Raw genomic sequence first — 12637 nt, 5'->3', positions numbered from 1 at the left:
GCAGTTAGCAGTAAGAGTTAAGATTAGAGCCTGGAGCTTAGAGCTCGGTCTTCTTGGGCCTTCCGTCACGGTCGAAGCTTTTCAGTTCTGTGGTCGTCTCCTTGGCAATGTATTTGATGAAATCATCGACCTCGCGACCCCCGTTGTAGCTTACGGGCTTATTCTTCGAGTCCTTGGGGAGCCAGAAGAGTGTGGGGAATCCACGCACATTGAATTCTGGTGGCACATCGTTGGCCGTGGCATCCATTTTGACAATGACCACATCCTCGTCTTGCAGTTTCTCGGCCAGCTCCTCGTAGATGGGAGTCAGCTTCTTGCAGTGGCCGCACCATGGGGCATAAAACACAATGAGCGTGTCCTTGCCGTTGTTGATCACCAGATCGTCAAAGTTCTTGGCTACAGCCACCTTGACCGGAGTATCGTTCGACTATGGGACGGGCTCGCTCTTGACATATGGCTCCAGTTCGTCGGCCAGCAGCTTCTCAACAAAATCTTGTAGGTTCTCCTCGGAGAACTCATCCTTCAGAGAGTACTTGAGATTCTTGGCATCACGGGCCAAAACGATGGGCTTGTCACCAACAAAATCGTAGCCGTATTCGTTCAATTCGTGCTGGAAGTCGTCCTTGGAGCTGATGGCAAAGCTAATTTGGCCGGCAAATTCCTTGGCCACCTTCAGGACACGGTTGCGCCAGTAGTTGGTGCCCTTGGGATTCTTCTGGTAGTCGACGCTGTAGTAGGCGGTGATCAGGGGGTTCTGCAAGTCCCGCGAAGTGTCCTGGGTACGATGACCAACCAAGCCATGGCTGCAGAGATTGAACGAACGTAAATTAAGAGTGTGCTTGGGGGAGGATATAGAAAAGAGATCACTTACTAATTCTCCTTGATGAAGGTGGTCAGGTCGGACTCAGTGCTTCCCTCAAACCTGACTGTGGAAGCCTCAAACTTGTTGCTCAAATGTGGAGCACGGATCAGCACAATCTTATCGCTGTACGGAAGACAAGAGCCATCGAATACTTTGGTTATTTGTGACAAGGGACAAAACTTAATAGCTATTTTTTATTGCCTGAGGCGTAACAAATTGTATAAAGTATAATAAACGCATTTGCAGTCTTGAGATGGCATAATCTCGAAAGGAAACGAAATTGGACAAACGGATGGATATTTCGAATGTATAAACATACATTTCGGATGCTTTTCCGATGCCGATGTGTTTTTACTTTGGAGGATCTATTGCGTCGATGTTTCGGTCGCCGGTGTTTGCGTCCATTGAGCATCCATTCGGATTTCAAAATGTCAGACACGTTCGGACGCCTGGCTGGAGCCCGGCTGAGGCACCTGACGACCAGGCGCCTGAAAGGTCTGCTGGCGTCATTCCAACGCCTCGAGAGCTCATTGATATATTTGGCTTGGATAATTGGCGATAATCATGGCGCCGGATACATCTTGGCCACCGTTGACTTCCAGTCAATTTGGTTGCAGCACGGATGATCCTTTATTTTGTCGGCCTCCCGATCCGACGTTCTCTCAAAGGGGTCTGGTTCGACCTCGTCATCGTCCCCGTTTGAATCAATGTGTTCCTTCCCTTGGTCCCGAGCCCAAGTCTACGATCTCCTCTCCTTTTTACGAACCTGTTTTTCTGTGCTCCCGGGTCCTGGTCTATGTCCGAAGCAAGGATAGATTCAGAATCTTCGTACACCTTCGCCCGCGTCTTCCGAATCCTCCTGTCTTTTTATCTGCGCTGAAGCAGCAACTCAGAGAAGGCATGCAGTTTGCATTGGCACCCGAATCGAGCATTATGTTCTGTCCGTTCATCTAAATTCCTTTCGCCTCTTCGTTGCTGTGGACAGCACTCCCAGACCCCTTCGGGTGCTCATATGTATCCCATCTATAGCGCCGATCCCTAAGATCGCCTTTCTGTCCGATTTCTTGTTTCCGTTTATTTTTGTGTTTACTTCGTTTCGGAATTCGAGTCGCTGTTGAGATTACATGTCTGCTGCATCTCTGTTTACGTACACGGCCCACCAAACTCTCCCCTGAATTGGACTTCCAATGAACCGAAACTCAACGCCGCTCAATAAGGGGTTGCAGAAACAATAAATTATCAGCACTACTCAAATACTAAAACCCACTCCTTTTCTCGTTGAAGCATATGCGTACGGGGAGACGCTTGGTTCGGGGACTCTGCCCTGCAGATATTCAATGTGCCCCAATGCGATTTTTCTTCAAATTCTTTCCTGAGCTTACCCGGCCCGAAGAAAGCTGGCAGCGGCCTAACATCTAACTGTCCCTGTCGCCCGCGGAAAGGTATACGCCCAGCTGGAACCAACACAAGCAAGAGCCCCAGCGATCACGCACGGTGGAGAAGCACCTCGGCCCCTCAAGAGAATATCGCATTCTTCTCTTAATTAAGAGCTGATAGCCCCTTAGATCTTGAATCAGTGAGTTCTCATTTGGGATCTCTAATCGGTGTGTGCTCTATAAGAGAGAGAGCTTGAGCTGAAAGAGCAACTTCGAAAGAAAGCTCTTGAGCGATGGAGAGACTCAAGCTGCGATCGATTGCATATCTGTGTTCGCCATGTTGCAGACTCATGGAATTGCAGCATGTTGGCCAGATGAATTAAATGCATTTAATGTAATTATGTATATGTAGATAAAAAAGCAGCTGATGAGCATAAAATTACAAAGTTTTAGTCTGAATTGTGAAGTTTTTACAATTTTAAATTAGTAAATTGGCTATATTGATGGCTATAATAAACAATCCATACATGTACAATAAACGTTACTTTTTGGACTCCTTTAAAAAGTGCAGCAGCTCTGTTTGGAAGTTGGTTTGGCCTTGGCTGCTCGCAATTCGCTGGAGTATCTCTCGCTTTGTGTCCTGGGGCTCATTCTGTAATATCTGCTGCTCCTTCTGGACTTCAAGGATTTTCCGAACTACCTCCTCCAGATTTTCCAGTTTAATCTGCTTTGGTGCGTCGCCTTGGTTACAGAAATACTACTAGAGCCGTAGTTGGATCTGTAGTTGAATCGATATTAACGGAATTATTTCGGGACCCCCGGAAATCCGCAGTGTTATCATGCCAAATGTTTATACCGAGATTTTCAAGATATGCAGTCCATTTCGACTTGCGTGTGTTGTACCAAACGACTATCTGGAAGTCGCAGCATTACCGTTTCGTCGTCTAACACCCGTTTCCGACCGGCCTTATGAACGGGGCGCTGATCACCCTCGACGATACTGTCCTGCTCTACAATGCCCTTGACCCGAGGATGGCTTTCGAGCTGCAGGACAACGCGCAAGTGCACATCACGTGTGCTGCCTTCCGCCCCGGCAGCTCCGGTACACTTGCCGTGGGATGTGCTGCAGGGTTATGCATTTGGGAAAATAACAGCAAAATGAGTCTGCTGAGTGTCCTGGGACACAAATACGTGACGTCCTTGAGCTGGAACAAGAATGAAACGCACCTGGTGAGTGCGGCAGTTGGCACCCACCACATAGTCCTCTGGGATATGGACTCAATAAGCATCGTCTTGCCACAGCCCACAGGACCGGAGAGGCAAATCGGCTTGGCCGCTGCGACGCCGAGGGCAATGCTCCGCAGATTTACAACCGTCGAATCCACCTTTACAATGCGATCGTAGCAGCCGTCAGTGCTGGCATAGAATTCCTGATTCTTCTTGTTGAATGTCGGCAAGAGTACGCCCCCAATGTTGGTCACACTCTGGTTGGGGCTCAGGCTCAGGCTCAGCATCTGTTCAGGCGTTTCGTCTTCGGGAGAATAGCAGCAGCCCTCGGCCTGCCTGGCTACGGCCTAAGACTGTTCCTTCTCGCGTTCAAATCGGAGCTGTGCTTTTGTGGATATCTTGGCATTTTGGGCATTCAGCTGTGTTGGGCCCATATTCGTGAGCATGGCCATGATGTAGTTGCAGTAGAGTTGTATCATCGGGCAGGGGGTCTCGAGGTGCGATTAGGTGCCAATGAAGCCGGACCAGTCCCACAACTCACGGAAGTAGGACGTGTCACTTTGCAGCAACTGGTAGCAACATTTCAAGAGCTTTCATCTAACTTTTGGCTGGCCTTTGCGTTCTTTGCCCTTTTGCTGGGAACACTGCTGGAATTACTTTGGCTTTTCTCGAACGGTGCTGGCTTGTTGTGGAAGTAGCTCTTTGCGAACCTATACGGATGTCAGAGGGAATGTGTGCTTTTGAGACTGGTCATCCGATACAGGGACCTCTACTCACCTCTGCGCATCCACAGAGAAGTCCATTAGCTTTGACAGGGCGATGCACTCCTTATGATATTGATGGATATCGTCTCCAGCCGAGTCCCATCGCAGGGCCATGCTAAGGAGCAGCAACAGCTCAAAGCTCACTGCCAAGGGAACGGTGTAGGCCGGTCACGCAAGTTGCTCGCTGAGACTGCAGAACAGACGTTCCACGTCTTGAGGCACATATTTCTAAAGTGGAGCAAAGGTTTGTAAAGTAAAGTGTATTTTTTATTAAAATATGATCATACACTTACCTTCTTTGTTTGAACAAACAAATTGTCTTGGGGCTCGTTGGTAGTCAACTGCAGAAGTCGCTGTGCACAAAATCGTAGCTTGCTGGCATTTACCTCCATTGCCTTGGTAGCCGGTCAACTGTATTCGGATACAGTTATTTCTTTCGAGCTACTTTTAACTGCTTTCGAATTCGATTTCAGACCGGGGAATGACCCGGGCAACACACGCGAACTTGAAACACGTGCAGCGCATCTTGCAATGGTTGCCACACAGTTCAATGCGAACATCTGTGTGCGGCAGTCTGGCAACCTTCCGGTTTGCTTACGTTTGGCATCCCCAAAACCGGCGGTGCGTCAAATTGTTGTGAGTGTAAGTGGGAAGCACAGTAGAGCGTCGAAAATAATTGCTGAACCAGTGTGTAAAAGTTAAAAGCCTGTTTACACAACACATTGCAACCTTGAACGATTAACGAAAGTTGTATATTGGAAGAAACATTATGTTTGAACGTATGCGCATAGTATTTAACGCTGCCACTTTTTTTGTTAAGCAACGGTACAACCAATTTTCGGAAAATTAAATCTTTCGTTTTCAGATGAATCCATGATGATTTCTGATGAAATATTATTAAATATAAAACCTCACGTTATTACCAATGCGGACCGATGTGACTTTCCAGAATTTTCTAAGCCAGTGGCTCATGGGGGCTTCAGCTTATCGCCATATGGAATATTTGAGAACAATGCAAATCGATTGCGCTACGTAGTCGTTCTAGAAATGAACAAATTCCAAGTGCACCTGGGGGACTCTCAGCCGAGTCCTCCGCGAAGTTTACTCTTATCGCAGCCAGGCTTGGACAACATACTATTGTACATGGAGAGCACTGGGACATCCCATCTAAGCGCCAAACTGAATGTGGAAGTCAGTTACGACATTGTGTGCACCGCCGAAGTTCTTGAACTAATCTTGAGGACTCCCTACGAAATGAAGGAGAACTGGAGCCTCGCCGTGACCAAGTATCGAAACACGATTTACATCAGCCCCGTGTTTCTTGAGGGTCTAAAAACTTCTCCCATGAAGGAAGTGAATGCTGATTGGCTCGCAAAGCTTCGTAGGCACTTCCTATCCGGTAGGGCATTGGATTAAACATCCAACATTACCATTTAGTATTTTTTTTTGTCAGAGAATGCAAATGCAATGCCGACACCATGCGACCCAATGGAACCGACTGGACAATACCACGGAGTGTTTTCCTTCAGCATAAATGGCACACGTTTTATTTTCGATTCACCAGTTCTGGCCGAAGGTTTTAGGACAGGAAGTGACAGGAAGTAAGTACGGGGCCTTGAATGTACATTTAAAATCGGTATAAATTTGCTCTTATTCGCCTGCTAGTTCAAATGATGTCTTTACGGAGCTGCAGTTTTGCCCAGACAGTATGAGCGTGGATGAATGGGCTACGCACAACCGTTGCGACGCCCTCAAGTGGTGGTCCAAGTGCTTTCTGGTGGGCATCGAAAACATTTACGTTGCTAATGTTAACCGCCACATCATCGCGCACACCATTAACACGCTATCTGTGCACCAACTTTTGAAGGACTGCGTTAGTACATATATACAATATACTCCGATTGAAATAACACTTTAATTTGTTTGCGCAGGAAAAAGCCTGGTCACCGCAGGTCTGTGTCAATTTCCTGGTGCGGCTGGTGGACCAGATTCGCAGCTTTATGTCGGTAGTCGACTGCCCCAAGACCGTGTATCTGATGAAGTTTGATGCTAGCCAGGGGGAGATCTCGTACACATCGTATCTTGGCAGGAACCTGTTCACCTTCATTCCCGATTGGTTTCGCATCATGTTGGACTTGCGCATGGAGGACCTAACCCCCACAACATTTCATAAGAATTAAAGAAAATAATTTTTCATTTCATTGTTGAGTAGATAAATGAAGTTTTAAGTTTATTGTGACATCTTCATGGGGTTGGATTTGTGTTCATCTGCGTTATCATCATCACTACTATATATAATTTAATACAATTTTTGTCCCATCAAGAATTTGAAGAGAATGCATTCGACTTTTACAAAAATATGGAAATGCTAGTTACAACGCCACTACACCACATTAACGACGCAGTTAGCAGTAAGAGTTAAGATTAGAGCCTGGAGCTTAGAGCTCGGTCTTCTTGGGCCTTCCGTCACGGTCGAAGCTTTTCAGTTCTGTGGTCGTCTCCTTGGCAATGTATTTGATGAAATCATCGACCTCGCGACCCCCGTTGTAGCTTACGGGCTTATTCTTCGAGTCCTTGGGGAGCCAGAAGAGTGTGGGGAATCCACGCACATTGAATTCTGGTGGCACATCGTTGGCCGTGGCATCCATTTTGACAATGACCACATCCTCGTCTTGCAGTTTCTCGGCCAGCTCCTCGTAGATGGGAGTCAGCTTCTTGCAGTGGCCGCACCATGGGGCATAAAACACAATGAGCGTGTCCTTGCCGTTGTTGATCACCAGATCGTCAAAGTTCTTGGCTACAGCCACCTTGACCGGAGTATCGTTCGACTATGGGACGGGCTCGCTCTTGACATATGGCTCCAGTTCGTCGGCCAGCAGCTTCTCAACAAAATCTTGTAGGTTCTCCTCGGAGAACTCATCCTTCAGAGAGTACTTGAGATTCTTGGCATCACGGGCCAAAACGATGGGCTTGTCACCAACAAAATCGTAGCCGTATTCGTTCAATTCGTGCTGGAAGTCGTCCTTGGAGCTGATGGCAAAGCTAATTTGGCCGGCAAATTCCTTGGCCACCTTCAGGACACGGTTGCGCCAGTAGTTGGTGCCCTTGGGATTCTTCTGGTAGTCGACGCTGTAGTAGGCGGTGATCAGGGGGTTCTGCAAGTCCCGCGAAGTGTCCTGGGTACGATGACCAACCAAGCCATGGCTGCAGAGATTGAACGAACGTAAATTAAGAGTGTGCTTGGGGGAGGATATAGAAAAGAGATCACTTACTAATTCTCCTTGATGAAGGTGGTCAGGTCGGACTCAGTGCTTCCCTCAAACCTGACTGTGGAAGCCTCAAACTTGTTGCTCAAATGTGGAGCACGGATCAGCACAATCTTATCGCTGTACGGAAGACAAGAGCCATCGAATACTTTGGTTATTTGTGACAAGGGACAAAACTTAATAGCTATTTTTTATTGCCTGAGGCGTAACAAATTGTATAAAGTATAATAAACGCATTTGCAGTCTTGAGATGGCATAATCTCGAAAGGAAACGAAATTGGACAAACGGATGGATATTTCGAATGTATAAACATACATTTCGGATGCTTTTCCGATGCCGATGTGTTTTTACTTTGGAGGATCTATTGCGTCGATGTTTCGGTCGCCGGTGTTTGCGTCCATTGAGCATCCATTCGGATTTCAAAATGTCAGACACGTTCGGACGCCTGGCTGGAGCCCGGCTGAGGCACCTGACGACCAGGCGCCTGAAAGGTCTGCTGGCGTCATTCCAACGCCTCGAGAGCTCATTGATATATTTGGCTTGGATAATTGGCGATAATCATGGCGCCGGATACATCTTGGCCACCGTTGACTTCCAGTCAATTTGGTTGCAGCACGGATGATCCTTTATTTTGTCGGCCTCCCGATCCGACGTTCTCTCAAAGGGGTCTGGTTCGACCTCGTCATCGTCCCCGTTTGAATCAATGTGTTCCTTCCCTTGGTCCCGAGCCCAAGTCTACGATCTCCTCTCCTTTTTACGAACCTGTTTTTCTGTGCTCCCGGGTCCTGGTCTATGTCCGAAGCAAGGATAGATTCAGAATCTTCGTACACCTTCGCCCGCGTCTTCCGAATCCTCCTGTCTTTTTATCTGCGCTGAAGCAGCAACTCAGAGAAGGCAGGCAGTTTGCATTGGCACCCGAATCGAGCATTATGTTCTGTCCGTTCATCTAAATTCCTTTCGCCTCTTCGTTGCTGTGGACAGCACTCCCAGACCCCTTCGGGTGCTCATATGTATCCCATCTATAGCGCCGATCCCTAAGATCGCCTTTCTGTCCGATTTCTTGTTTCCGTTTATTTTTGTGTTTACTTCGTTTCGGAATTCGAGTCGCTGTTGAGATTACATGTCTGCTGCATCTCTGTTTACGTACATGGCCCCCCAAACTCTCCCCTGAATTGGTCTTCCAATGAACCGAAACTCAACGCCGCTCAATAAGGGGTTGCAGAAACAATAAATTATCAGCACTACTCAAATACTAAAACCCACACTTTTAGTTCACAATTTTCTTACTCATACTCTTAATCTCGCAAGACTCTTGCGGACTTTCCTTCATTTCAGACTCCTTTTCTCGTTGAAGCATATGCGTACGGGGAGACGCTTGGTTCGGGGACTCTGCCCTGCAGATATTCAATGTGCCCCAATGCGATTTTTCTTCAAATTCTTTCCTGAGCTTACCCGGCCCGAAGAAAGCTGGCAGCGGCCTAACATCTAACTGTCCCTGTCGCCCGCGGAAAGGTATACGCCCAGCTGGAACCAACACAAGCAAGAGCCCCAGCGATCACGCACGGTGGAGAAGCACCTCGGCCCCTCAAGAGAATATCGCATTCTTCTCTTAATTAAGAGCTGATAGCCCCTTAGATCTTGAATCAGTGAGTTCTCATTTGGGATCTCTAATCGGTGTGTGCTCTATAAGAGAGAGAGCTTGAGCTGAAAGAGCAACTTCGAAAGAAAGCTCTTGAGCGATGGAGAGACTCAAGCTGCGATCGATTGCATATCTGTGTTCGCCATGTTGCAGACTCATGGAATTGCAGCATGTTGGCCAGATGAATTAAATGCATTTAATGTAATTATGTATATGTAGATAAAAAAGCAGCTGATGAGCATAAAATTACAATGTTTTGGTCTGAATTGTGAAGTTTTTACAATTTTAAATTAGTAAATTGGCTATATTGATGGCTATAATAATACAATCCATACATGTACAATAAACGTTACTTTTTGGACTCCTTTAAAAAGTGCAGCAGCTCTGTTTGGAAGTTGGTTTGGCCTTGGCTGCTCGCAGTTCGCTGGAGTATCTCTCGCTTTGTGTCCTGGGGCTCATTCTGTAATATCTGCTGCTCCTTCTGGACTTCAAGGATTTTCCGAACTACCTCCTCCAGATTTTCCAGTTTAATCTGCTTTGGTGCGTCGCCTTGGTTACAGAAATACTACTAGAGCCGTAGTTGGATCTGTAGTTGAATCGATATTAACGGAATTATTTCGGGACCCCCGGAAATCCGCAGTGTTATCATGCCAAATGTTTATACCGAGATTTTCAAGATATGCAGTCCATTTCGACTTGCGTGTGTTGTACCAAACGACTATCTGGAAGTCGCAGCATTACCGTTTCGTCGTCTAACACCCGTTTCCGACCGGCCTTATGAACGGGGCGCTGATCACCCTCGACGACACTGTCCTGCTCTTCAATGCCCTTGACCCGAGGATGGCTTTCGAGCTGCAGGACAACGCGCAAGTGCACATCACGTGTGCTGCCTTCCGCCCCGGCAGCTCCGGTACACTTGCCGTGGGATGTGCTGCAGGGTTATGCATTTGGGAAAATAACAGCAAAATGAGTCTGCTGAGTGTCCTGGGACACAAATACGTGACGTCCATGAGCTGGAACAAGAATGAAACGCACCTGGTGAGTGCGGCAGTTGACACCCACCACATAGTCCTCTGGGATATGGACTCAATAAGCAATATGGACTCGTCTTGCCACAGCCCACAGGACCGGAGAGGCAAATCGGCTTGGCCGCTGCGACGCCGAGGGCAATGCTCCGCAGATTTACAACCGTCGAATCCACCTTTACAATGCGATCGTAGCAGCCGTCAGTGCTGGCATAGAATTCCTGATTCTTCATGTTGAATGTCGGCAAGAGTACGCCCCCAATGTTGGTCACACTCTGGTTGGGGCTCGGGCTCAGGCTCAGCATCTGTTCAGGCGTTTCGTCTTCGGGAGAATAGCAGCAGCCCTCGGCCTGCCTGGCTACGGGCTAAGACTGTTCCTTCTCGCGTTCAAATCGGAGCTGTGCTTCTGTGGATATCTTGGCATTTTGGGCATTCAGCTGTGTTGGGCCCATATTCGTGAGCATGGCCATGATGTAGTTGCAGTAGAGTTGTATCATCGGGCAGGGGGTCTCGAGGTGCGATTAGGTGCCAATGAAGCCGGACCAGTCCCACAACTCACGGAAGTAGGACGTGTCACTTTGCAGCAACTGGTAGCAACATTTCAAGAGCTTTCATCTAACTTTTGGCTGGCCTTTGCGTTCTTTGCCCTTTTGCTGGGGACACTGCTGGAATTACTTTGGCTTTTCTCGAACGGTGCTGGCTTGTTGTGGAAGTAGCTCTTTGCGAACCTATACGGATGTCAGAGGGAATGTGTGCTTTTGAGACTGGTCATCCGATACAGGGACCTCTACTCACCTCTGCGCATCCACAGAGAAGTCCATTAGCTTTGACAGGGCGATGCACTCCTTATGATATTGATGGATATCGTCTCCAGCCGAGTCCCATCGCAGGGCCATGCTAAAGAGCAGCAACAGCTGCTCCTCAAAGCTCACTGCCAAGGGAACGGTGTAGGCCGGTCACGCAAGTTGCTCGCTGAGACTGCAGAACAGACGTTCCACGTCTTGAGGCACATATTTCTAAAGTGGAGCAAAGGTTTGTAAAGTAAAGTGTATTTTTTATTAAAATATGATCATACACTTACCTTCTTTGTTTGAACAAACAAATTGTCTTGGGGATCGTTGGCAGTCAACTGCAGAAGTCGCTGTGCACAAAATCGTAGCTTGCTGGCATTTACCTCCATTGCCTTGGTAGCCGGTCAACTGTATTCGGATACAGTTATTTCTTTCGAGCTACTTTTAACTGATTTCGAATTCGATTTCAGACCGGGGAATAGTGTTGGGTAAACATTGCTCATTTTGGTGAACATGTTCACTTGTTCTTTTTTAGTAAGTGAGTCAACTCACTCATTGCTCACTTGTTCACCTGATTGCTCAGTTGCTCATTGCTCACTTAGATTGCTCAGTTTTTACTATTTCACTATACTTTCGAAGTATCGATTATACTTTGAATTGAGCGACATACTGAATTTTCAAAAGAATAAACAGTTTTGCCGGTCATACAAAAAGTGTGAAGTAAAAGCAAATATGAGCAACAACTGCCAGAACGCAAAATGCCCTTTGAGGAGCAAAATTGCGCAAAAAGTGAGTAGAGAACAAGTGACCAACAAAGAACAAGTGAGCAAAAAAGAACAAGTGAACAAAAAAGAACAGCTTGGAAGGAACATGTTCAGTTGCTCACTTAAGTGAACAACACTTTTTTGTTCACTCACTCATGAGCCACACAACACTAGTTAGAATGTAAAATCTGTTGTATCGATAAATCCTTCACTGCGTACATTGTTCAATATTGTTTATAATTTTTGATAAATTCGTTATGAAAAATTGTTTTTTGGTAGCACTGCACGAATAATTAATTGGGATTAATTTCATTGATTTTCGGTGTGACTTGAAACCGGAACGAACAGAACTTGTTTAACTGCATTATAGTGCAGCAATACGCAATCAGTTGCAATCAGTTAGTTGCTTTTTCACGCATCAGAAAGTCTCAGACATGGGAAAGAAAAATAGTAAGAATACTAAAAAATTGCATTATTTAGGTAATGTTACTTACTCCATCGTATTTCATTAAAATCTTAGAATATAAGGAGGCTGAGAAGCCTGTGCCCCCTGCAGCACAGCCACAACAACAACAAGGTAAGTTAAATGCACTACAAATGTACTACAAAAAATCTTCTAGCATCTTCTGTATGTATATGTTGTATGTACATACATATGTATATATAATATGTAACGTCCATTCCTCCGATAAGCATTGTAAATACATATGTACATACATACGGGGGAATCACGAAATTCGCCGAGCCTCTGATGAAATCAATTTGGTGTGGGCTGACATGTGCACGAAAGATTTCACTCCTTTGTTTAGTGGAAAACACTAGATTTTAATATTTTTCTTGTTTTCCACTAAAATTATGAGCAGCTGCTGGTGCACCGGGTGCTCAGAACAGACCCACTCAACCCGCTAGACCCCCAGCCACT

The 12637-nt window shown here is 46.6% G+C and overlaps 1 protein-coding gene, 1 long non-coding RNA gene and 2 pseudogenes across 2 annotated transcripts; 1 reads left to right on the top strand and 3 right to left on the bottom strand.

Annotated features, from left to right (window-relative positions):
- Positions 1–10: 10 nt before the first annotated feature.
- Positions 11–1812, bottom strand: LOC117186741 (annotated as a pseudogene).
- An 887-nt stretch (positions 1813–2699) lies between these two features.
- Positions 2700–4882, bottom strand: LOC117186370. The gene is made up of 3 exons (XR_004471469.1): positions 4523–4882; positions 4243–4457; positions 2700–4175 (listed from the first exon to the last, which is right to left on the bottom strand). It is a non-coding gene; the product is annotated as an uncharacterized LOC117186370 (long non-coding RNA).
- A 31-nt stretch (positions 4883–4913) lies between these two features.
- On the top strand, positions 4914–6462 carry LOC108151046 (protein cutoff-like). The gene is made up of 5 exons (XM_033387082.1): positions 4914–5008; positions 5095–5628; positions 5683–5830; positions 5895–6102; positions 6161–6462. The coding sequence occupies exons 1-5, from the start codon at positions 4999–5001 to the stop codon at positions 6407–6409; spliced, it is 1149 nt and encodes a 382-aa protein (XP_033242973.1). The 5' UTR covers positions 4914–4998; the 3' UTR covers positions 6410–6462.
- A 178-nt stretch (positions 6463–6640) lies between these two features.
- LOC117185975 lies at positions 6641–10465 on the bottom strand (annotated as a pseudogene).
- Positions 10466–12637: the final 2172 nt, after the last annotated feature.

This window comes from Drosophila miranda, chromosome XR (assembly GCF_003369915.1).
Source record: "Drosophila miranda strain MSH22 chromosome XR, D.miranda_PacBio2.1, whole genome shotgun sequence".
Taxonomy (NCBI): domain Eukaryota; kingdom Metazoa; phylum Arthropoda; class Insecta; order Diptera; family Drosophilidae; genus Drosophila; species Drosophila miranda.
Note: the sequence above shows the minus strand (reverse complement) of the source record. Positions and strands in the feature narration are given on the sequence as shown.